The 26,478-nt window shown below is 37.8% G+C and overlaps 4 protein-coding genes across 6 annotated transcripts; all 4 read left to right on the forward strand.

Moving 5' to 3' along the window:
* Positions 1 to 478: 478 nt before the first annotated feature.
* On the forward strand, positions 479 to 5,157 carry LOC113782715 (pentatricopeptide repeat-containing protein At2g16880). 3 transcript variants are annotated; one of them, XM_027328622.1, is made up of 3 exons: positions 479 to 2,966; positions 4,019 to 4,146; positions 4,246 to 5,157. In XM_027328622.1, the coding sequence occupies exon 1, from the start codon at positions 556 to 558 to the stop codon at positions 2,893 to 2,895; it is 2,340 nt and encodes a 779-aa protein (XP_027184423.1). In that variant the 5' UTR covers positions 479 to 555; the 3' UTR covers positions 2,896 to 2,966; positions 4,019 to 4,146; positions 4,246 to 5,157. The 3 variants fall into 3 exon arrangements, with proteins under 3 accessions (XP_027184423.1, XP_027184421.1, XP_027184422.1); XM_027328620.1 differs by having other exon boundaries at positions 4,019 to 5,157; XM_027328621.1 differs by having other exon boundaries at positions 479 to 2,961; positions 4,089 to 5,157.
* A 1,552-nt stretch (positions 5,158 to 6,709) lies between these two features.
* Positions 6,710 to 9,770, forward strand: LOC113782032 (LOB domain-containing protein 1-like). The gene is made up of 3 exons (XM_027327944.1): positions 6,710 to 6,745; positions 8,614 to 8,754; positions 9,405 to 9,770. The coding sequence occupies exons 1-3, from the start codon at positions 6,710 to 6,712 to the stop codon at positions 9,768 to 9,770; spliced, it is 543 nt and encodes a 180-aa protein (XP_027183745.1).
* A 2,196-nt stretch (positions 9,771 to 11,966) lies between these two features.
* Positions 11,967 to 14,375, forward strand: LOC113782033. Its single transcript, XM_027327945.1, has one exon. It carries the CDS (start codon positions 11,967 to 11,969, stop codon positions 14,373 to 14,375), a length of 2,409 nt encoding a protein of 802 aa, XP_027183746.1.
* Positions 14,376 to 22,231: 7,856 nt separating this feature from the next.
* On the forward strand, positions 22,232 to 23,343 carry LOC113782034 (LOB domain-containing protein 11-like). The gene is made up of 2 exons (XM_027327946.1): positions 22,232 to 22,441; positions 23,095 to 23,343. Exons 1-2 carry the CDS (start codon positions 22,232 to 22,234, stop codon positions 23,341 to 23,343), a joined length of 459 nt encoding a protein of 152 aa, XP_027183747.1.
* The last annotated feature ends 3,135 nt before the right edge of the window (positions 23,344 to 26,478 follow it).

Consider the following 26,478-nt stretch of genomic DNA (forward strand, 5'->3'; position numbering starts at 1 on the left):
AACGTTGTTGAGTAGATCATTTTCCTTATTGTCATCACAGTCGGGTCCTACTTTCAGACTGATGATGCGTAGAATATATATATATATATATTTAACACAAAGGGTGTCCGGATCAATCCGTAAAGAGCTCGACTAATCCCTTTGCACCTGTGTACCCCGCCCCCTAAGAGCATACAGGCGATATGTGAAGTTAGACTTGAACCTGTGCCACCACGAGGAATATCCCATGGATTCACCGGCTGAGCTGACCCGAGGCTTATATATATATATATATATATTCGAGTTGAGAAATTTAAGAACTTGCATGTCACCAAAAAATAATTGTACCCAATAAAAGAGATACTCAATACCGGCCGCATTCATCGTTTCCGCTATGTTCACCTGTGCTTTTCTTGTGCCGGTGCAAAAGAATTGGATATGTTTTTCACTTTTGTGGCACACGAATAATACTTGGGTCAATAATCTTTCTTCTGCTCCGGTAGTGGTACTTCTTTCGAGTTTAAGCAATCTAACGGAATTTGCTTCCTCAATGAATCAAACCTTGAATCACAGAAAATGAACCCAAATCCCCCTCCAAACCCCTCCTTAAACCCTTCTCAACTGATCACCACCATCACCAACCTCCTCACCACCCAAAAAAGCCCCTTATTGCCGCCCAACTCCGCCCTCCTCCGCCCTTATCTCCCCCACCTAACCCCACCGATCCTCCACTCCATTTTCACTTCCCCCACCCTCCTCTCCTCCCACTCCACTTCCCTCCTCTCTTTCTTCAAGCTGGTGCAATCCCACAAGCCCTGCCTCACCCTCCCCCTCCCTTCCCTAATCTCCCTCCTCAATTCCCTCTTCCGCCGCAACAAATTTGCCGATGCCAAGGCCCTCCTCCTTTCCTTCATTTCTTCCGATCACCCCCGCCACAACCTCCACCACCACCTCCTCCACCCCTCCAAATCCCTCCCTCCGCCCAATAATGCCCTTTTGGACACTTCCATTGGTGCCTACTGCCAATGCGGCCACACCCACCTCGCCGCCATGGTTTTCAAGAAGATGAAGCGCCTCCGCCTTCGCCCGAATCTACTCACTCTCAATACCCTCTTGAATTCGCTGGTAAAGTACCCTTCCACCCACTCAGTCCATTTTTGTAAAGAGTTATTGAATGATGCTCTTAAGCTCGGCGTTAAGACAAATACAAATACTTTTAATATCTTGATAAGCGGATATTGTTTGGAATATAAGTTCAGAGATGCTACTAATTTGTTGAATGAAATGAGGGAGTTTGGTTGTGAACCAGATAGTGTGAGTTATAATACGATATTGGATGCCTTAGGTAAGAAGGGTAGGTTGCAAGAGGTTCGTGATTTATTGCTCGATATGAAGAACAGTGGGTTGGTTCCGGATAGGAATACGTATAATATCTTGGTTAATGGGTACTGTAAAATGGGGTGGTTGAAGGATGCTGCTAAGATCACTGAGTTGATGACCCAAAATAGTTTGTTGCCTGACATTTGGACTTACAATATGTTGATTAACGGGTTGTGCAATGAGGGAAGGATTAATGAGGCCTTTAAGCTTCGTGACGATATGGAGGGGTTGAAATTGTATCCCGATGTGGTTACTTATAATACTTTGATTAACGGGTGCTTCGAAAATGGAAAGAGTTCTGAGGCTTTTCAGTTGCTTGAGGAGATGAAAGGAAGAGGAGTGAAACTAAATGAGGTTACTCATAATATCGTGGTTAAGTGGTATAGTAATGCAGGGAAGATGCGTGAAGCTAGTGATGTTTTACGTAGGATGGAAGAGGATGGGTTTTCTCCAGATTGTCTAACCTACAACACTTTGATAAGCAGATACTGCAAAGCTGGGAACTTGGCTGAAGCTTTTAGAATGATGAACGAAATGGGTGGTAAAGGTTTGAAAATGGATACTGTGACTCTGAATACTGCTCTTCACTCTCTTTGTCAACAAAGGATGCTTAATGAGGCACGTGACTTACTTAAGAGTGCAGTAAAGCGAGGTTATATTGTCGATGAAGTTAGTTATGGCACTCTAATTGTCGGTTACTTTAAAGATGAAAATGTGGACACAGCTCTCAAGCTCTGGAGTGAGATGAAAGAAAAAGGTATTTGTCCCAGCATTATCACATACAACTCTGTGATAGCAGGGCTTTGCAAGACTGGAAAAACTGAACAAGCAATGGGGAAACTCAATGAGCTTTTGGAGAATGGGTTGGTCCCTGATGAAATTACCTACAACACAATTATTCAAGGCTACTGCTGGGAGGGAAATATTGAGAAAGCATTTCTCTTTCACAATAAAATGGTTGAGAAATCATTCAAACCTGGCATCTATACATGCAATATTCTTCTTCGTGGGCTTTGCAGGGAAAGGATGCTTTCAAAAGCTATCAAGCTATTTAAAACATGGATATCGAAGGGGAAAGTTCTTGATGCAGTAACTTACAACACATTGATAACGGCCTTATGTAAAGAAGGGAGGCTGGATGAGGCATTGGGCCTTGTTGCTGAAATGCAAGAAAAGAAGCTAGAGCCTGACAGTTACACATATAATGCCATTGTTGGTGCATTTGCTGATGTGGGAAGAATAAATGAAGCGAAGGAGCTCCTGCCAAAAATGGCTGAAATGGGAATATCATTTGACCTACCTGCAGCAATAAACAAAGAGCAAGATGCCGCTGGTGAATCATCAGATCAGTTTGATCAAAGTTCTATTGCTACTGCAGAGCAGATAACTGAGCTATGTACTAAAGGGAGATTCAAAGATGCCATGCACATATATGGAGAAATGACTAAGAAGGGTATTGCTGTTCACAGATCTGCATATATTGCCCTAATGAATGGGCTTGTCAAGAGGAGGAAAAGTACACTGAAGTCTGTTTGATTTTTGTTTTGGTGTTGCGTGGCTCATCTCCTTTGCAAACTGGAAAAATATAGTTGGCCATACCAAGTAAGGTTGTTTCTTCCTTCTTTCTTTTTTACTATTAACATTTTCCTTACATTGTGAAGCTTGATATGTTGGTATGTCTATTCTGGTTCATACTGAATGTGTGACTTCATTAATAGAGCTAAGCATGATGACACGTTCAAGCAAGCATTACTTGTGTCAAATCTGTATTGAATCCCAACACTCCCATAGAAACTCTTGAAATGTTGTTTGACTATTTCTAATCATGTCTTTCAGCTAGGATGCTTGTGAAGGACTTGTCTATTATGTGTCTCACTATGTGTTATGCATATCTAAAACATGAACATGAGGTATAGTCTTGCATTTTGAGGCATAATTGGTAATTAAGGTCAGGCGAAAGGATAAATACCGTACGATCTATATTTTGTAGGTATTAGTGATGTTAGGGGTTGTAAGAAAAGCGACATTTGGTGATTCCATAAATCCAATTAGCCTTTACCTACATCACAAGATCCACATGTGAGGCCGTCAACACAATTCTGTGTAAGAGTTGTTATACTGCTATTAGGTTGGCAGGTTGATGTGCTTCTTGGATGCGTGCATAACTATCTACTAGTTGACGATGCTTAAGATTCAGGTGAAGTAAAAATTTGTTGTTTAGTGTCCGCCATTATTGTCCCTTAGATATGTGCATCTCTGATGCTGCATAACTTGAGATACTGACCTTTAGACGTTTAGTTTAAAAGTTCTGTCATATGAAGCATGTGCTGCAGTTCCTCTTTTCAATTTTGGCAAGTCCATATGATGACCGTCGTACATCAATGTCTTTCTGTTCATAAACACAGGAGAAACATACTATCTGTTCATGAATTGTACTATTTCTTTAATCTGGAGCACGTGCTGCAATACATCTTTAATCTGAGCAAGTTCATGTGATGATAGTCATATACATTAATGTTTTTCTTTTCACAGACACAGAAAAGCATGCTATCTGTTTATGAATTGAACAGTTGCTTTCAGAGTTATTTTTAGTAATCAAAAGGAAGCATTGTATTTTTCTTTGTAGTTATAAGTTGTAGTTATTTTTAGCGGTTCTAAGTTATTGGAGGTGGCTGTCTGTGTTGCTGCTACATGAGCAAGAGGTTGACTGTGGACCTTCTTTCTTCAAGTTCGAGTGTCAGGATGAGCATCTGAAAACTGGTTGGGTTTCATTTTCAACTGCTTCAGGTTGGTTTTATGGTGGCAATCACATTAGCATTCAGATCTTGTGGTGTTTGATGTGGTAATGCCACTCTGAAGGTGGAATTCCCTTCCCTTTTATGTTAGTGTCTGCTGAGGTGGCTGTTGTCAGTAGCAGTGGAGCAGGTTTATCTAGAGCTGTTATGGAGTATATCCTGTTTAGAAAGCATTGACAAGATTGAGAGAAAACCTTTCCAGGATCTACACAGTAGAATTTACAGGTGTAACTTTGGTCTTACCAGGGAGGCTGTTTTGAGATAAACAGGATTCATGGGCTTTTCCCTGTTGGTCCCTTTTGCTGCTGATATGATATTGGAGCGAGTGGGTACCCTCTATTTGATTATCAAATATCGTAGGAAAGTTGAAGCTCTAATTGATGCTGTAATTGCGATGCTATTTTCACAGATGATAAGGTAGAAGACAAAGGTTCAGCATACTTGGTGCTCTATGTGAAACAGGTGGATGGGCTGCTGAGAACACAGATCATCTGCTGCCTTATCGGGTCTTGTCTGGTACCTAAAAGCATATAAGATTTTAGGATGGCTTGTGATTGCTGAGTGCTATCAGGAGCTGGATTAGTTTCTGTTGTCTGACGCCTAGCTAAGAGCATAAAATTTTGACGTGGTGGTGAGAGAAGACAGAGTTTCCAAAACAGAAAGGCATGGCAGCCTTGCCACTCAAGCTATTTTCTGGACACTTTGTTGGAAAAGAAATTGGAGAGCTATAGTTTTGGCAGTTGTAATATGTAGAGCTATGGTATGACCCCTGATTTGTTCTGTCCATTACCTTGGAGATCCCTTATCCCATGGATGGTTAGATTATTCTTTTGCACTGCTTTTTGGCAGTTAATTGTATACTTTGTATAGGCATTACTCCTTGTACCAAAACAATATTATCTCATGTGTTGTCAGAAGTATAGGTGCCCTCATAGAGGTTGCAGAAATTCTTGGCATACCATTGATTCTATGCAGCGACAGGAAAATTCGAAGACTAGCTTAAACACACTTGTCTCTGAGTCAATCAATTATTAGCTCCTTTATTCTTCTTCTAAACCATATTAAATTTTTTTTTAATCTTTTCTTCTATGTTAATGCACTTTTTAAGTAAAACGCTATTTTATAATTAATTGATACACAAGAGGAAAAACTGGGCTTAAGACTCTGCTCTTTTACATTGAGCCTTGAATTGATGATGCACATGGTGATCTGAAATGTTTTTCTAGTTCCAGCTATGTATAATCTTGGTGACCCACATATTGCAGGGAAAGCTAGAACAGCTTGTACACAAGAACACATGCCCTTTTTGGCCATCATTTTTCGAAAAACTGCACTACTCATTAAAGCTCAGGAGCAGGGCTGGGAAAGCATTGAAGCGCAATCAGACTGTCAAAATGAGGACAATATAAATGATTGGCGGCATGGTTGTGGAGGACATCAGCAGCAAGCTGCTCAAACAAATTAAGCTTTGGAAAATGTTACTTCTCTTTCGTTAAAAGAGAAGGAAACTATATATATGTTAGTCACAAATTGGCGAAGTTTGTATGCCATAAACTTAGTAAGTGAGATTATGTGGAAGGATTCCTTCCCTCTTTGGTCTATCTAGATTAGCCAAGGTGATGCAGAAGCAACGTAATACTATATTTTCTTTAAGCTGAAATACGAGCTAGGTTATCGTTTGCCCAGAAAAAAAAAATGTGGACTCTAGTAAATGGTGTATCAACAACTGAAATTTGACCAAAGAAGAAAATGGAATCCCAAATGTGAAACTGAGAAGCTGAAAGTACCCTCAGAGCATACTGTAGCAGCGGCTAATACATTTTTGTTTGACGAATGAATTTCAATGTTGAGCACATCGGATCAATATCTCATTGTTTTGACCCTTTCCACAAAATGTAAGTCGTACACATGCAAGGCTTTTTTCCTCAAATTATAAGCTCCTTACCAGTCCACGCAGCTAAAAGAGTCTCGGTATGACATATAAATCTCCGGATTAGGGGTCATAAAATCGTCGGTGCAGGTAATGATGGGGATGGATTCAATTTGAAAATTGGGCAAATAAGATTGATTTGAGGACACAATTTTCAGAGACAGCCAAAATTTGTTCTTTTTTTTTTATATTTATATATATATATATATATATATATATATATATTATTGTCTTAGTATCTACATTTGTTATATGTCTTAGTATCTACATCAGTTGTGTTATTATCTACAGTGTACCAAACAATTGAAATTGGTGATTGTTGAGACGCTCGAACCCAAATCTTGTATGCAAATTGGCAGATTTCTTGGTCATGTTCTTGAATTCTTGAGGTTTTTAACATTGTTTAATACTAGAAGAAAAGGAAACAAAAAATAGGCATACTTTTCTTGTAGAAATAAGTGGTTTTAATGGTTAAATTTCGTTGTCAAAGACTTGAGATTTTCAAGTCCACCAGTGAAAGTGAGATGAAAAGGGCCTTTCCAATTCAATGAGACAGATACTACAGTGATATACTTGACTCACATGCATGCTAACGTGAATATGTGATTTATTAAGTTGAAAACAGATGGAATCTGGAAGAAGGCAACAGAACACAGTTTACATATCGCATAGATTTCGGCTTTGACTTTGGTCATTCAAGTGCCCTTTTCTTCAAATTAATGGACAATAAAAGAAATACGTACATACTACCATAATCAACTTTAGAAAATTATTTGCTTTGAACAGTGAAATCTTCTACTTGTGGTGGAAGAAGCTGAGATAAACCACTGATGATGTGCTTATTATATCTATACTTGTGAAGAAATTGCTATGATATATTCAAGTGCTATTGATGGGTCAAGAAATAGAAACAAGAAGTTGATGATATATATATATATATATATATTTTCACACACTTGCAAATTAAGATAATCTACTCTAGTCTCTATCTCAACTTTGTCAGCGAGAAGAAAATATTAAATGCAACAGACACATTATTTTCTTATTTCAATGTGACTGAAAACCTTTTTATTTTCAGACATCTTTGTAGCAAAGGGCTTTTTTAGTAGATGAATAACAGTTCTGGATGAATGATAATTATGTAAAATTTGAATATAAAATCCAACTTTTGTACTTGTGTTATATGAATCCAATACTGATAGTGTATATACCGTCTGTGCATATAAGGTTTACTCTTTTATCTTACACCTAATAATTTCTGCTTAGGCGCGCTACGCCACCACAGAAAAAGCTGTGCAAGATGGACAAAAAAAAAAGAGGTAGTAATGTAAATCGACTTGGAAGCTCTTTGATGCAGATCAAAACAGCAATGGGGTGACTGGAATGACCGTTTTGCAAGACAAGTGGAAAAGTTTAAGGAATAGGTTGATGGAAATTAATATTTAAGGACACTGGTTTGAGACTAGTAAAATCTTCGTTTGCCTGTCTAATTACGCTACTATATACAATGACATACATGATATGAAATATGAACACATTCGTTTTTCCAATTCCCTGTGCCTTTCTCAAGCGTTGACTTAAAAAATTAATTACTACACACCAGAGATGTATACTTTGATGGAAATTTAGCAGAGTCTTGAATTTCACCTTTAGTCTTCCCTCATGCCTCTCTGCCTCTGGAATAAGTCTGCATGAGTCAACGTAAGATGTTGAGTACAGCAAAATCCCATTTGATATTGGAGTATGTATTGGCTGTAAATTCAAACCGGAGCTGGGCTGAATAGATCTCAACACTGACTTTTACTAGTATTAATATTCCTATACCTGACGAGTGGAAAATTAAACCTCAATTTCCTGGTTATACGAGTCTGAAAACAAGCTGGAAGGTCCTCTATTAACCATGTCCTTCTGATTGAGATGGCTTTTTGAATCTTGACCATCCACTTGTAGTTGGAATTCATTTTTTTTTTTCTTCTTCCAAAACAGCAACTTATATTTATAAAGATATTCATTACATCATGAGTTTGTACTGAGAAAATGCCTAGACAGACACATTTTTACATTATTAATTAAGAACGTGGAGTTTTAATGTAGAAAAAAAAAATTATGCCATGCATAATCTTTGGAATCCTATGTTAACATAGTTTAGGATAATATATAATCTTTGGAATGACTTCCAAATTGACTTTTTTTTTTTTTGGGTTTGCCTCGATTAGCTTCCAGGTAAACTATACAGCTGTAAGAAAAAGACATGGCTAAGAAATTGTTTGCATATGGTCGCCCCTCCGTAGTCCTTGTTGATAAATTTTGTCTGCATTTCTGCCAGTATCATTTGACTACAGACTATATATGGATCACCAAAACTAACTCCATAAACTCCAAAGCAACGACTCAAACCAACATAATAATACTTCAGAGCTTTGGCTTTAGTTCCAAACATAAAACCTTCCATTGCAAAATATGGAACACTGCCGCCAGCAGAGTACTCCACCAGGTCCTGATCAAAATGCAACGCCACCTACCCAGTACCCTTGCGCAGCATGCAAATCTCTCCGCCGTAGATGCTCCGACGAATGTGTCTTGGCCCCTTATTTTCCTTCCTCGGAACCATTGAGGTTCACCATCGTCCACAAAGTTTATGGAGCTAGCAACATCGTCAGAAGGTTGCAGGTATAATGCATGCAGCATGGACAAAGCCTCTTTTTTTTTTTGCCCTTTTCTTCCTAAATTATGTGGGAATTGGGATGAGATAAATGATGGGCTTAAAGCCCTTAAACCCTATACAACTTAAGTTTGAAGGGGCTGAAATTTTCTGATTTGCATTGTACTTTTGACTACTTCACACACTGAATTTAGACCACACATAAAATGTCGGAAGTTACCAATAGATCGTCAAGTCTGCAAGAAGGACGTGTTGATGATATGAAGCCTGAGATATACAAAGGAAAGGAGGATGATATGATATTCTAATTTGGCATGAAATGAATTGATAAAGAAGGAAAATGTGGGCAGACAATTTTATTCCCTAACTTTGATACTATATGATGTCTCTTTAACCATCTTCGACTAAACTTTGTTGTCTGATTTAGGCACAGCTCCATGCTTGCCACCTTTTTCTTGGGAGGTAAACATGCATGTACTACTGCAACTTTTGCAGATGTTACACTTTGTTGCATGCATCATTTAAACTTAAATTGGTCACGTCTATTACCCTACAATTCAATGTGAGTGATCGGAACTAAGTTGCAAACCTGTATCATTGTGAATTTGAAATTTTCGGCCAACGATTGAATAAATCATCATCAATTCTGAATTTTCAGGAACTTCCGGAGCATCAAAGATCAGATTCTATTAATAGCATGGTTTACGAAGCTGCTGCAAGAATCAGGGATCCAGTTTACGGTTGCGCTGGTACAGTGACCCAACTTCAGCAGCAAATTCTGGGGCTTCAAGAAGAGTTGGCGAAAGCGCAGGCCGAGATCCTTAATATGCAATGCCAGATTGCCAATTTAGTCTCGTTAATTTGGATGGAAATGTTTCCGTCGCAAGAGCAAGAAACCATTAGTGTCTCCGGGCTGCAGCAAGATATTATCCATATGCCGGAAAAACAGCCATTGGATGACAGTGACACAACTAATGGTTCTTTAGAACCACTTTGTACACATGAGAAAGCTATGGGCATATGACTGGTGACCATATATATATATATATAGGGCTAAAACTGATCAAAAGTTTGCAACGCCATTCTAATAAATTTAGAGTGCATTTAAGCGCTGATGTTTGAATGGCATTGGAAACTTTAATAAATATATGTATGCCCATTGAGTGATCAGTGGTTCTTTGATTGTTAGAGAATACTGAATAGTATTTTTCTCTTAGTTGATGGCAGTAATACAAGGATTATGACAGAGTAATTTTCTCATTTATTGCATGGACGGAACTTGCTACATTATTTTGTTGATGTATTTGCATCTAATAATAAGCACCCAAAATTAATTACTAGCCTGAACCAGGGGGACTTCATCAATATCAGCAATTATGCAACTGTTCAAGCTGTATTTGTGGGTACTAAAGTTTCAACCTAGATTAAGAATATCATTATTTCTCATTTGGTTATGATTAATGGAACTCATGTTGGGGTCTCATCTTTCATTTTACCTAATAATGCAACCATGGTAAAAAAAAAAAATGCTCATCATTTCAACGAGTATCACCAACTAAGCAATTGGCATACCCACACCCCTCCCCCCTCCAAAAAAAAAAAAAAAAAAGGTTCTAACAAAATCACATAACAAAGTCCTTCAAATGGACTTCCCATGAATTTTTTAAAAATATTCCCTCGACACAATTTCTGATTACGTTTTTACCTCATATTCGTAACATCTAAAAAAAAAAAGTGCTACTCTGTTAATTTTCAAGAAACTTTCAAAAAATTGCAAGCCAAATGGGCGCTGTGTATTCAGTTTGGACCTAGATCCATTAAATCGACCCAAATGGCCTGTGGTTTGCTGACCTTTCTTGATTTAACATACTCTGGACTCCTTCGGCTGTTAGCTAGGCTTGGGAATTAAAGTACACTCGTTGTACAAGAAGCCCAAAAATTGGATCTATAATCAATGGGCTCTGTCATAGTCTTACCCCTTTTGAAGTTTCAAAAGATTAAAACAGAAAATTGGCAAAGTCCAGTGGCCCAGGTGCATTAATTGAACTAGTGTAATTTTTTAAATTTCAATTCATATCAACCTTTATGTCGAGTGACTTTTATTTTCTCAAAAAAAAAAAAAAAATTTTTTTTTTGCTTTGAGCTCTTAGGCGGCCTAGCACATGGATCAGCAAGATACTAATTTCATGCACGCAATTTTCACACCCAAAAAAATAAATAAAAAAATACACCCGCCTGCAGCGTAAAGCAAGCACTATGTTTCCAGAAGAAATTGGAAATTGAGGCACTTATAGTTGACTTAAATCTGAAATTTTATTCCACCTTAGGGCGATTGACGTGTTCCTGAATTTCTTTGTTGAATTCCTTGAAATCTATAACACCATAAATTGTTATGGTGTTGTATATATCTCTATGATTTTCACACCATAATGTGTGTGTAAACGCGTATTTCGTGAATAGAAAAGGCAAAATAAATCTGGTTTCATAACTTCAGTTATGCTTTTAGCCTGACGTGTTATTCCAATAATCATCCTGAATTTCATTATTATTATTATGAAAGTTTTTTCATGATCAATAGTATTATATTTAGCAAATCTTAATATGGAGAACAGGGAAAAGAAAAGAAAAATCTGTTCTTTTAATTCTGAGTGGGTTCTGCGTGTTTGCTTGTGTGAAAGTTGACATGCAGGTGACAAAAATACTATGAAAAATCTCCAACTAAGTCAGACCAATCTTCCAAAGGCCAAGAAAAAAAGGGACGAAATCCAATTTGGGTTGGAAAACAAAAATGCCAATGGCAAAGGTCTCTTTTGATGGTCACTGTCTTTTGGGACTTTATGTCAGGGACCTAGGCGAATTATACCATTTCATTCACTGAAGTCTGCGTTTTAGGAATAAGTCATTGGGCCCAAAACGGTGCCGTGGAACTAATGCTGGTAGTTAGTTAGGTTAGTTCCTTTTGTTATTCACGTGTATTGATTTTCTACCGATTAGGCAGGTTATAAATAGTAAGCTTGTAATAGAATCAAGCTTAAGAAAAGAAATAACAGATTTGTTCTCTCTCTCCTGTTGACGTCTACTCTCTCATCTCCCTCGCACTCTGTTTTTCCCAATTCTCTCTTCCCTCTCTCTATCCGTCTCAGCAATCTCCCAATTTCTAACCTAGGGCCCTGACATCTGGTATCAGAACAGCCGATCCTTGGCTGCGAAGACACTGGAAATGGCGGAGAGCACCAGATTTCGCACATTGGAAGATCAGCTCAAAAAGCAGGAAGCTCGCCTGCAGGAGATGGTGGATTCGGTGGCCGGCGTGCAAGCTGCGTGCCAGCACCAGTTTCAGGAGGAATTAGAGCAGAGGAGTTCGCGGCTGGAAGCGCTCGTAGGAAGCTTGAATCAGAGGTTTGACTCCATTGAGCTGAAGTTCAACAACCAGCTGACCGTAATGCTGAAGGAGAAAGGGTGCGCAGAGCTGGAAACGAGGATCTCCGAGCCGCTATTACCAACTCCACCTTCGCACATGAAGCTGGGAAATCCGAATGGTGCTCAATTCACACCACCAGAAAGTCGAAGTAAGCAATTCACCCCTATCTTGCCAAAATTGGAAATGCCTATGTTTGCTGCGGGTAATCCTAGGGAATGGCTTAGGAAATGCCAGAAATATTTTGTGAACTACCAGATTCCTGATAACCAAAAAGTAGAGATGGTAGAAATGTTTCTCGAGGGGAAGGCCGACAACTGGTTTCAAGGAGTGAAACTTGAAAGGCCTCAACTCTCCTGGACAGGGTTTAGTGATTTGTTGTGTGAAAGATTTTCTGGTAAAGGCTCTCGTGATGTGGTAGAAGAATTCAATAAACTTCAACAAAAGGGGGCAGTAGAGGAATATGAGGAGAAATTTGAGGAGCTTAAAACTCTCATGTTACTTAGAAATCCGAAACTAGATGAGCTTTATTTTGTCTCCAGTTTTTTCAGTGGGTTGAAGGAGGAAATTAGGCCAATGGTGAAGATGTTTAAGCCACAAACACTAGCAAAGGCCTTCGAAGTAGCTGAATTACAAGAGTGCTCCTTAGAAGTGCAAGCAAAGCACTCGCGAAATGCTGGAAAAATGATGTTAGAATCCAGATTTGGGCTGTCTAAGAATATATCTAGTGGACAGAGGTCTTCCAGCTCCTACCGTATTCCAGCCATTACTCCCAACAATAACAAGCAGGAAAACGTGGCCAGGGAGTTTAATAAGGTCTCGGTCGAAGAAATCCAATATAAGCGCAAGCACGGTCTATGTTATAGGTGTGGTGAAAAATTTGGCGCGGGGCACCGATGTAGGACAGGGAACTTGAATTGCTTGGATCTTGAAGAAGGGGAAGAAACAAATTTTGAAGACGCTGAAGGGGAACAAGACGAAAACACTAGGAGAGTTGGTGAACTAGCAGAGGTTTCTCTAAACGCTTTGAATGATGCCATGAGCAGAAAGTCTATCATACTGCGAAGTAACATGGGAGGACTACCAATAAAAATCTTGGTAGACACTGGGACTTCGAATAGCTTCATTCATTTCGGACTTGCTAAATCTTTGTACTTACCTCACCGCGAGGTGACTCCTTTCACAGTCACGTTGGCGGATGGTACTAATATTACTAGTGGCGCAGTTTGTCCAGGGGTCCAGTGGCGGATACAGGACTATCAGTTTCAATTTGACCTGAAGGTAATGGAATTAGGGACTTGGGACATTATCTTAGGGGTAGATTGGATGTACCAGTTCAGTCCCATTACATTTGATTTCCACAGCCTCAGCATTTCCCTCAGCAGTAGTGGGAGTTTGTTACACTTACAGGGGCTTATCAACCAGCCTGTGATGGAACTGGTAAGAGGCAAGGACCTCAGGACTTTTATAGAAGAGAAACGCAGGCATTGTGCAGCCTTACAAGCTGAATCACAACAGCACCGGCAAGTAGATGTCCCTGAACGGGTAGAAGCGGTACTGCAACAGTATTCGCAAATATTTGCCACCCCGACAGGTCTACCCCCGGAAAGAGAGTTGGATCACCAAATCACTCTCAAACCGGGAGCGGAACCCTTCAAACTTAAGCCTTACAGGTACCCTCATGCACACAAAATCGAAATAGAGAAGCAAATAGCTGAAATGCTCTCTAGCGGTATCGTTACTCATAGCAGTAGTCCTTTTGCCTCTCCGGTGTTGCTGGTCAAGAAGAAAGAAAACTCATGGAGATTATGTGTGAATTATCGGAAGTTAAATGAGTTGACGGTTAAGGATCGATTTCCCATACCGAATATAGATGAACTCCTAAATGAATTGCATGGGACAAAGTATATGTCTAAGCTGGACCTTAGGGCTGGTTACCACCAACTCAGAGTTAAGGCAATGGACACGCACAAAACTGCCTTCCAGACGCATCATGGTCACTTCGAATTCTTGGTCATGCCGTTTGGTTTGACGAACGCTCCGACTACCTTTCAGGCCTTGATGAACCGCATTTTTCAGCCATACATGAGAAAATTTGTGTTAGTATTTTTTGATGATATCCTGGTATATAGCCCTACCCTGGAGTCGCACGTTCAGCATCTCCAAATAGTCCTTGGAGTCCTGGCTGACAACCAATTGTTCTGCAAATGATCTAAATGCTCATTTGCCCAAACTTCGGTGGAGTATTTGGGACATGTGATATCTGAAAAAGGCGTGAGCATGGACAGCTCTAAGGTAGAATGCATCCTTTCCTGGCTAGCACCCCAATCTGTGAAAGAGCTGAGAGGATTTTTGGGATTAACCGGGTATTACAGAAGATTCATCAAGGGATATGGGGTAATCAGTAAACCGTTGACGCAGCTGTTGAAGAAGGACGGGTTTGTATGGAATTCTGAAGCTCAGATAGCTTTCGAAGACTTAAAGAAAGCCATGACGACGGCCCCCGTACTGAGCATGCCCGACTTTGAGATACCTTTTGTTATTGAAACGGATGCCTGTGGAGTGGGAATTGGAGTTGTTCTGATGCAACAGGGACACCCCATAGCATTCCTCAGCAAAGCTCTCGTAAATCAGAACTTGGGAATGTCGGTATACGAGAAGGAGCTTTGCGTTGGTGTTGGCTATCACCAAATGGAAACACTATCTGGTCGGCCATCGCTTCATCATTCGAACGGACCACCAGGCTCTCAAATACCTGCTGGAACAGCGACTTACACACCCGTTGCAACATAAATGGCTGACCAAGTTGTTAGGCTTGAACTACGAGATCCAATATAAGAAAGGCATTGACAATGGAGTGGCAGACGCATTATCTAGACGACGAATAGCTGATCAAAGTGCCGCGCCTTCAACCAAACATGGAACTTTGAATGCTATCTCTTCTGCTCAACCAGCGTGGGTACAAGAACTGCTAGACAGCTACGCAGGAGATGCTATGGCTCAAGAACTTATTCCACAACTGTTGCTAGATCCTTCCTTCAACTCGGACTACCAACTGGACAAGGGACTGCTAAAGTTCAAGGTAAATTGTATGTGGGCACCTCAAGTGGAATCAGGGATAATCTTATCAAGGCGTTGCATGCATCTGCTGTAAGGGGACACTCCGGCCAGAGAGGCTGCCTGCAAAGGGTGCAAGCTCTGTTTTACTGGCCGGACATTAAGAAAGACGTCATACAGTTTGTGAGATCATGTGACGTGTGCCAAAGGAGTAAGCACGAAAACGTCCCCTATCCCGGCTTGCTCCAACCACTACCGGTTCCTCAGCATACGTGGTCCCAAATAACTATGGATTTCATCGAACAGTTGCCCTTATCTCAGGGGTTTGACACGATATTCGTGGTAGTAGATCGTTTCACCAAGTTCAGCTATTTTATGCGCCTTTCTCACCCTTATTCAGCTCAACAAGTGGCCACGGTGTTTCTTGATAATGTGTATAAACTTCACGGCTTACCAGAAGTTATCGTGTCCGATCGAGACCGGGTGTTTCTTAGCGGGTTCTGGCAGGAGTTGTTCAAGCTACTGGGGACCAGACTTCGTTATAGTTTCTCCTATCACCCACAAACGGATGGGCAAAGTGAGCGAGTTAACCAATGCCTGGAAACGTATCTCAGATGTATGTGTAGTGAGCACCCAACGCAGTGGAGTGTTTGACTGTCGACGGTGGAATTCTGGTACAACACAAACTTCCACACCAGCTTACAACTTTCCCCCTTCGAAGCACTATACGGGTACAAACCAGCTCACATCCCGTTGGGACCTTTCCACGACAGTGTGATTCCAGCTGCGACGGACATGGTGCAAGAACGACTACAGATCACGTCACTGATCAAGGAGAATTTGGCCAAAGCGCAGAATCTGATGAAACACTATGCGGACAAACATCGCTCCGAAAGGACTTTGCAAGTAGGAGAGTGGGTTTTCCTCAAATTGCAGCCGTATAGACAGCAGACTATAGCTATCCGGAGGAGCCTTAAGCTATCCGCCAAGTACTTTGGACCTTTTCGCATCATTGAAAAGGTGGGAACCGTAGCTTATAAGTTACAATTACCACCCGGAGCTAGAGTCCATCCGGTATTCCACGTTTCGCTTCTTAAAAGAAAAATTGGTGACACTCAGATAGCTGTACCTGTCTTGCCCGAGCTTGATGCAACAGATCAGTGTTTGCTGTAGCCTGAGGAAGTGATGAAGCGTAGGGTCACCATGAGGGAATCTCAACCCGTGATACAATATTTGATCAAATGGAACCCATCTTCCGGACTCTGAGGCCTCCTGGGAAGATAAGAGCTTCATTGATAAAATGTTTCCAGATTTCAAAGCTTGAGGACAAGCTTTCTTTATGAGGAAGGGATTGTCAGGGACCTTGGCGAATTATACCGTTTCATTCACTGAAGTCTGCGTTTTAGGAATAAGTCATTAGGCCCAAAACGGTGCCATGGAACTAATGCTGGTAGTTAGTTAGGTTAGTTCCTTTTGTTATTCACATGTATTGATTTTCTACTGATTAGGCAGGTTATAAATAGTAAGCTTGTAATAGAATCAAGCTTAAGAAAAGAAATAACAGATTTGTTCTCTCTCTCCTGTTGACGTCTACTCTCTCCTCTTCCTCGCACTCTGTTTTTCCCAATTCTCCCTTCCCTCTCTCTATCCGTCTCAGCAATCTCCCAATTTCTAACCTAGGGCCCCGACACTTTACTGGGAGAGAGTCCCAATCTCGTTCCGCACGAGCCCAGCGGTTTCTCACCCTCCTTGCTTGGACGTATCATTACTAAGCTACGTAATCGGCAAATTGCTCAAATGGTCCTTCAATGTTGGCAAATCTTATTTTGTTAGTTTTTGAACTTTAGAATAAAGTAAATTATCCATCAACGTATGGTAAGTTTACCACATTCAAATTTCAAATTCTTCTTTTATACATTAACGGTGTATATATTATCAAGAAGATTAGATGTATGATAATGAATTTGATTTTGAATCTGAAATCTAAATTTTACACATATATTATGCATCTAAATATGACAGTGTTTTCAAATTTAAAAGATGGGTTTGATTGTAAAGATATACATAACTTAACTATAAGACCTAATAATGAGGTAACCCCAACCACTAAATTATTAGAAGACTCGTATAAATATAATAATATGAGTTTTTGTCGACATGATGAGCTAATATGCAGTCACACTTCACATAAATTAAGTCATGTGAAACCTTTACTAATCTTATTTTCACAAAATTTGACTTAGTGTACTAATTTATGCACATATATTCGAAAATTACCTGTCTCATTGTCAAGCAATTGATAAGAATAATTCACTATTGATTTTAGCAATTTAGTGGCAATGTGTCAATGCGATATTTACAGGACTAAAATCATAAATCTATGATAATCAATTTGATTTTGAATCTGAAACCTAAATTTTGCATATGTATTTCGCATCAAACTATGACAATGCATAAAAAATTTAGTTTCAAATTTAAAAGTTGGGTTTGATTATAAAAATATGCATACCTTCACTATACGACCTAATAATGAGGTAACCCCAACCCCTAAATTATTAGAAGACTCATATAAATACAATAATATGAGTTTTCGTCGACATGATAAGCTAATATGTAATTACACTTCACATAAATACTAATTTATGCACATGTATTCGAATATTGCCCATCTCATTGTCAAGCAACTGATAAGAATAGTTCACTATTGATTTTAGCGTCGAAGCGTCGCTGCAATATTTGCAGGACTAAAATGATAAATCTATGAAATTTGTTTCATGAAAGCTTTTAATATGAAAGTTGAAAGTAAAATCAAATATCCTGAGGAATCTAGGGACTACTATAGCAACTCTCCCATTTTTCAGCCCTGTATCTTGGGACCTTTGGCTTTTGCTTGTCATTATCATTTGGTCGCCACGTATACCAGTGACTGCTGGTCTGGCAACAGGGTCGTTGGAATAAGGTGCTGCTTCATCTTTTGGCTGCATCTCAAATAGTCATTCCATGGTGAATAGTCGGCACCAGACTAGGTTATTTTGGAGGGCAAACTTGAATACGTGTCATTCTGTAACAAATATTGGGAAAAACAAGGGACCTAAAATGAAAAAAAAAAAAGAAGATTATATTCTAGTTCAGCATTTATACTGGTCCTGCAAAGTTTTGTTGGGCATTTTGTGGCACTATCATGGTCTGTGCTGCCATGCCCATAATTTCATGACGTCAGAAAATTAAGCAAATGCTGATTGATCTATAGTTCTTTCCTTGTATATATATATATATATATATATATATAAGGAATTTGGTGTTTTAGTTGTTCTAGAAATCGTTGCATGAAAAGATCAACTATTGTAGCTAACGACAAATTATGAGATTTTTATTCATTTCATAAAATTTTCAAACTTTATCTTTCATCGTGATATGTGGAAACCTAATATACATTAGTTGTATTATTATCTACAGTGTACCAAACAATTGAAATTGGTGATTGTTGAGATGCTCGAACCTAAATCTTGTATGCAATTGGCAGATTTCTTGGTCATGTTCTTGAATTCTCGAGGTTTTTAACATTGTTTAATACTAGAAGAAAAGGAAACAAAAAATAGGCATACTTTTCTTGTAGAAATAAGTGGTTTTTGGTATCTCCAAATTCATTCTCGTCTTCTCTCCAAGTAATGGATAATAACAAAGTCATACCTGCAAAAGGAATAAAATGAAACACGACAGTAGAATTTACAACATCTGAATGGTATTGGCTTGCTTGTACACTGTGGAAAGGCAAAGGTGGGGTGAGTTAATGATAACTGGAAATTGAATTTTTCTTGTTACTAAACTTCGAGCGAATTCTCAATACGATGCACGAATTTGTTTCTAAAAGTTAACCAGTACCCCAAAAAAAAAAAAAAAAAAAAAAGAAGCTAGCACAAACTTTTATTTTAAGGAAATCAAATTGAGATATCAAATCCCAATTAGTAAGTGTTTTTTAGCTCATTTGCCCCAAATCCCAATTAATAAGTGTACAATTTAATCACAATTGAAACTCCAAAATCAGCTTCAAGGTATGCATACAAATTTCAAAGTACTTATTTGTTTAACACAACCGGTATAAGAAAACAAATTTTCGTTTTTTTTCCCTCTCTTTATCCATCATTAGCCTTTCTAAATGCTGCTAGCTCTGAACTTCTTATTAAGTTGGACCAAAAACAAAAAAAAAAAAAGAAAAAGAAAAGACTTTAATGGTTAAATTTCGTTGTCAAAGACTTGAGATTTTCAAGTCCACCAGTGAAAGTGAGATGAAAAGGGCCTTTTCAATTCAATGAGACAGATACTACAAGTTATATACTTAACTCACATGCATGCTAACGTGAATATGTGATTTATTAAGTTGAAAACAGATGAAATCTGGAAGAAGGCAACAAAACACAGTTTACATATCGCATAAATTTCGGCTTTAACTTTGTCATTCAATTGCCTTTTTCTTCAGATTAATGGACAATAAAAGAAATACATACATACTACCATAATCAACTTTAGAAAATTGTTTTTTGCTTTGAACAGTGAAATCTTCTACCTGTGCTACAAGAAGTAGAGATAATTAAACCACTGATGATGTGCTTATTATATCTATACTTTTACTAGGAAGACATTGCTATGATATTTTCAAGTGCATGGACTGCGCCATTGATGGGTCAAGAAATAGAAACAAGAAGTTGATGAGATATATATATATTTTTTCACACACTTGCAAATTTAGCTTACGAAGATAATCTACTCTAGTCTCTATCTCAACTCTGTCAGCGACAGGAAAATATTAAATGCAACAGACATATTATTTTCTTAGTTCAACGCGCCTGAAAACCTTATTTTCAGACATCTTTATAGCAAAAGACTTTTTTAGTAGATGAATAACAGTTCTAGATGAATGATAATTATGTAAAATTTGAATACAAAATCCAATTTTTGTACATGTGCTATATGAATCCAGCACTGACAGTGTGTATACTGCGTGTGCATGTAAGATTCACTCTTTTATCTTACACCTAATAATTTCCGCTTAGGCGCGCTACGCCACCACAGAAAAAGCTGTGCAAGATGGACAAAAAAAAAAGGGAAGAAAAAAAGAGGTAGTAATATAAATCGACTTGGAAGCTCTTTGATGCAGATCAAAACAGCAATGGGGTGACTGGAATGACCATTTTGCAAGACAAGTGGAAAAGTTTTAAGGAATAAGTTGATGGAAATTAATATTTAAGGACTTAACTAATGGACTTCTGGTTGAACTGCACATAGGTCATGCTCTGGTCATGCATCCGTGATCATATCAACCGGGAAACAATCCATATATTATAGACTGAATATTTAAGGACTTAACTAATGGACTTTTGGTTGAACTGCACATAGGTCATGCTCCGGTCATGCATCCGTGATCATATCAACCGGGGAACAATCCATATATTATAGACTGGTTTGAGACTAGTAAAATCTTTGTTTGTCTGTCTAATTACGATACTATATACAATGGCATACATGATATGAAGTATTAATGCATTCGTTTTTCCAATTCCCTGTGCCTTTCTCAAGAGATGACTTAAAAAATTAATTACTACACACCAGAGATGTATACTTTGATGGAAATTTAGTAAGAGTCTTGAATTTCAACCTTTCGTCTTCCCTCATGCCTCTCTGCCTCTGGAATAAGTTTGTGTTTTAAAACTCAAACCGGACTAGCTGGTCGAACACGGAACCGATCAAGTGTCCGGTCCGAGTTATGCTAAAAAATCGGGTAAGTAAAAACTCTGTCAAAAATTGGATTTGATCGGGTTTGACCGAAAAAACCGGATTTTTCGGGTCAATCAAGTATTTTTGAAAAAAAAACTCAAATTTTTTCAATATTATGTTTTGACCCCTAGATTGTTAAAAATTATTAATATACCTCAAATATTTCATACTTTATCAATGTTGTCTTACAGTTTGGTGTTATTTTTCAATTAAGTCCATAATTTCAATTCTAAAGTTGTTAATGCTCATTAAATAATATAAATTGCTATTTGATTGTTCTAATTTCTTTGTATTTTCTTGTTAAATATATTTGAAACATCAAATATATATGAATATATCTTTATTAATATTAACATGTTATTAGGTATTTTACATATAATATTTTAATTTTTAAATAATTTTTATTTATGACGTCATCCGGTTCAACTCCGATCGAACCCGGTTGAATCCATTGACTCCTGACCCCTGAGTTTGACCGAATCGATACTCGGTCCGATTCTGAAAACATAGGAATAAGTCTACATGAGTCAACGTAAGATGTTGTATTTGTATACAGCAAAATCCCATATGATAGGAGTATGTATTGGCTGTAAATTCAGACCGGAGCTGGGCTGAATAGATCTCAACACTGACTTTTACTAGTATTATTCCTATACCTGACGAGTGGAAAATTAAACCTCAATTTCCTGGTTATACGAGTCTGAAAACAAGCTGGAAGGTCCTCTATTATGTCCTTCTGATTGAGATGGCTTTTTGAATCTTGACTATCCACTTGTAGTTGGAATTCATTAATTTTTTTTTCTTCCAAAACAGCAACTTATATTTATAAAGATAATCATTACATCATGAGTTTGTACTGAGAAAATGCCTAGACAGACACATTTTCACATTAGTAATTAAGAACGTGGAGTTTTAATGTAGGAAAAAAATTATGCCATGTACAATCTTTGGAATGACTTCCAAATTGACTTTTTTTTTTGTTTGCCTCGATTACCTTCCAGGTAAACTATTCAACTGTAATTAAAAGACACGGCTAAGAAATTGTTTGCATGTGGTCGGCCCTCCATAGACCTTGTCGATAAATTTTGTCTGCATTTCTGCCAGTATCATTTGACTACAGACTATATATGGATCACCAAAACCAACTCCATAAACTCCAAAGCAACGACTCAAACCAACATAATAATACTTCAGAGCTTTGGATTTAGTTCCAAACATAAAACCTTCCATTGCAAAATATGGAACACTGCCGCCAGCAGAATACTCCACCATCTCCTTATCAAAATGCAACACCACCTACCCAGTATCCTTGCGCAGCATGCAAATCTCTCCGCCGTAGATGTTCCGACAAATGTGTCTTGGCCCCTTATTTTCCTTCCTCGGAACCATTGAGGTTCAACATCGTCCACAAAGTTTATGGAGCTAGCAACATCATCAGAAGGTTGCAGGTATAATGCATGCAGCATGGACAAAGCCTCTTTTTTGTTTTTTTTTTTTTTTTGCCCTTTTCTTCCTAAATTATGTGGGAATTGGGATGAGACAAATGATGGGCTTAAAGCCCTTAAACCCTATACAACTTAAGTTTGAAGGGGCTGAAATTTTCTGATTTGCATTGTTTTGACTACTTCACACACTGAATTTAGACCACACACAAAGTGAAGAAGTTACCAATAGATCGTCAAGTCTGCAAGAAGGACGTGTTGATGATATGAAGCCTCAGATATACAAAGGAAAGGAAGATGATATGATATTCTAATTTGGCATGAAATGAATTGATAAAGAAGGAAAATGTGGGCAGACAATTTTATTCCCTAACTTTGATACTATATGATGTCTCTTTAATCATCTTCGACTAAACTTTGTTGTCTGATTTACGCACAGCTCCATGCTTGCCACCTTTTTCTTGGATGCATGTACTACTGCAATTTTTGCGCATGTTACACATTTTTGCATGCATTATTTAAACTTAAATTGGTCACGTCCATTACCCTACAATTCAATGTGAGTGATCGGAACTAAGTTGCAAACCTGTATCATTAATTGTGAAATTGAAATTTTAGGCCAACGATTGAATAAATCATCATCAATTCTGAATTTTCAGGAACTTCCGGAGCCTCAAAGATCAGATGCTGTGAATAGCATGGTTTACGAAGCTGGTGCAAGAATCAGGGATCCAGTTTACGGTTGCGCTGGTACAGTGACCCTACTTCAGCAGCAAATTCTGGGGCTTCAAGAAGAGTTGGCGAAAGCGCAGGCCGAGATCCTTAATATGCAATGCCAGATTGCCAATTTAGTCTCGTTAGATTGGATGGAAATGTTTCCGTCGCAAGAGCAAGAAACCTTTAATTAATGTCTCGGGGCTGCAGCAAGATATTATCCATATATCGGAAAAACAGCCATGGGATGCCAGGGACACAACTAATTTTTCTTTAGAACAACTTTGTACACATGAGAAAGCTATGGGCATATGACTGGTGACCATATATATATCTATATATATATATATATAGGGCTGAAACTGATCAAAAGTTTGCAACGCCATTCTAATATAGTATATATTTAGGGTGCCTTTAAACGTTGATGTTTGAACGGGATTGGATACTTTAATAAATACATGTATGCCCATTGAGTGATCAGTGGTTCTTTGATTGTTAGAGAATACTGAATACTATTTTTCTCTTAGTTGATGGCAGTAATACAAGGTTTATGACAGAGTAATTTTCTCATTATTGCATTAACGAAACTTGCTACATTATTTTGTTACTGTATTTGCATCTAATAGGCAGCAAAAAGTACTAGCCTGAACCAGGGGGACTTCATCAATATCAGCAATTATGCAACTGTCCAAGCTATATTTGTGGGTACTAAAGTTTCAACCTAGATTAAGAATATCAATTGGTTATGATTAATGGAACTCATGTTGGGGTCTCATCTTTCATTTTACCTAATACTACAACCGTGGTAAAAATTAAAAAAAAAATGCTCATCTTTTCAACGAGTGGCAACAACTCAGCAATTGGCATACCCCAAAAAGAAAAGGGTTCTAACAAAATCACATAACAAAGTTCTTCAAATGGACTTCCCATGAATGAAATGATAATTCCCTTCAATCCAATCATCATAAACCCTTGTTTGGATTGCTATTTTTCTATAAAAACTTTTTTGAATTTTTTAGAAATATTCCCTCGATATATTTTTTGGTCACGTTTTTACCTCACATTCATAACGTCTAAAAAAAAAAGTGCTACTCTATTAATTTTTGAAAAAAATTTCAAAAATTCCAATCCAAATGGGCGTTGTGTATTCAGTTTGGACCTAGATCCATTGCATCGACCCAAATGGCCTGTGGTTTGCTGACCTTTCTTGATTTCACCTACACTGGGTTCCTTTGGTTGTTAGCTAGGCTTGGGAAAGAAAGTACACTCGTTGTACAAGAAGTCCAAAATTTTGATCTATAATCAATGGGCTCTGTCGTACTTTGTAGCCCTTTTGAAATTTCAAAAGATTAATATATAAAATTAGCAAAGTCCAGTGACCCAGTTGCATCTATTGAACTATTGTAATTTTTTAAATTTCAATTCATATCAACCTTTATGTCGAGTGACTTTTATTTTCTCAAAAAAAAAAAAAAAATTTTTTTTGCTTTGAGCTCTTAGGCGGCCTAGCACATGGATCAGCAAGATACTAATTTCATGCACGCAATTTTCACACCCAAAAAAATATATAAATAAATACACCTGCTTGCAGTGCTTGCAGATCTTACTGGACCAAAGGGGTGCCTGGCACCATCCTTGAATTTTTTTCGCTGCCGGTGGGATTTGAACCCTCACCTACAGCCCAATGAGAGACTTAAGTCTCACTTGATGGCCACTGAGCCAAGCCCAGTGGTTAAATACACCTGCCTGCATGATAAGCACTCTATCTTTCCAGAAGAAACTAGTTTTGTACACATTCGTTGAATGGGAATTGTTTAAAAATAATAAATTATTTAGTGTAGTTTATAAAAATATTTGCATAAAATACAAACTTATTGTATAATCTATTATAACCTTTCTTAAATACATTACTATGTGCACATGGTTATTTAAAAAAGTCTTATAATGTAAATTTAAACATCTAATTCAGTGATTAATAATTCAAAAATGCAAAAAAAAAAAAAAAAATTGACGATATGATAACATTCAAAAACTTGAAAATAGGCAAGATCAATCTTGGCTGATCTTCTGTAAACAAAAGAATGGCCAACCCGTTACCAAAACATCAATTTTGGTACTTAATATAAATGGCTTAAAGGTTAATGTGAAAAGAAAAGAAACCGAATGAAGTATTAATAAAAGATCAGAATTCAGAATCAATCAAGTCATAGGAACATAGCAACCTTCTAAATCTATTCATGGCTAATAGAAGCAAAACGAAAATATAAGATGTATTTTGCTCTTAAGTAAAAAACATAAAAAATCTAAATAGTCTGATGTATATTGCATGACGTGAACTGCTATATGACAATGAACTTGATGCCTTGCCATTTATATAATCAGTGACACCTTCTTGTTCTTTAGAAGCTTTTTACCAAAGTCTAAAAAAAAACATTGAAAACTGCACAAAATTTTTTTAACCCCAGAAACCTAGAAAAAAAAAATTAGTACATTGTTGAAGACAATTAATAAATTGTCAAAGGCAATTAAAAAATCTTGTGAAAACACATAGTTTAAAAGGCCACTTCTAAATCACTAACCAAAAAGCAATATGTGTTCTACTTGAATTGAAGAGTGAATCCATAAATTGAAATAACAAATTAATTACAAAAACCTTGCCAGAAATAAAAACCAAACTGTAACTTTTGAAGACTTACTTAGAAAATTCAAATTCAATGACCTAGCTATGAAGAAGGTGTAGGAAATTGCAGACCACATACAGCAAGTATAAACAAAGTTCAAATTCGGTCCTTGCATTGAAGGGAATAAAAACGAAGTTCCAAATTCGGTCCTTGCATTGAAGTTAAAAAAAAATTCCAAAAAAATTGGTGGAAAAGTGTAAACATTTTCACTACTTGATAAAGTGATGAGTAATAGATCGAGAACCATATATATGAGTAAAAATGTAGAGTATCTGCGATAGCGATAATCTGATAAAGATAATCTAATATTTGAATTGATATTTCGAACTTTTGAGTTGAAGATGAGAGAGAGTTAAAAACATAATTTAAAATTATTTATACTAATCCCCAGGAAATTTAGGCTTGACGATTAGGGTTAAGGAAAAAAAAATTGTGAAAGAATGTAAGAGATAATTATGGAAGGATTATCTAGAATTGTAAAGACAAGAAAAAAAAGAGGGATGGAATAGCGTAGGTTATTAGGGGGTTAACTCATAAAGTGCGTTGCACCTAGTTGCCCTGTCGATAAGCCACCTAGGAACGAGGCAAAATAAAATGATAAGGATGAGAATACGACTTTATTATATATATATATGATTGGAAATTGAG

This window comes from Coffea eugenioides, chromosome 9 (assembly GCF_003713205.1).
Source record: "Coffea eugenioides isolate CCC68of chromosome 9, Ceug_1.0, whole genome shotgun sequence".
Lineage (NCBI taxonomy): Eukaryota > Viridiplantae > Streptophyta > Magnoliopsida > Gentianales > Rubiaceae > Coffea > Coffea eugenioides.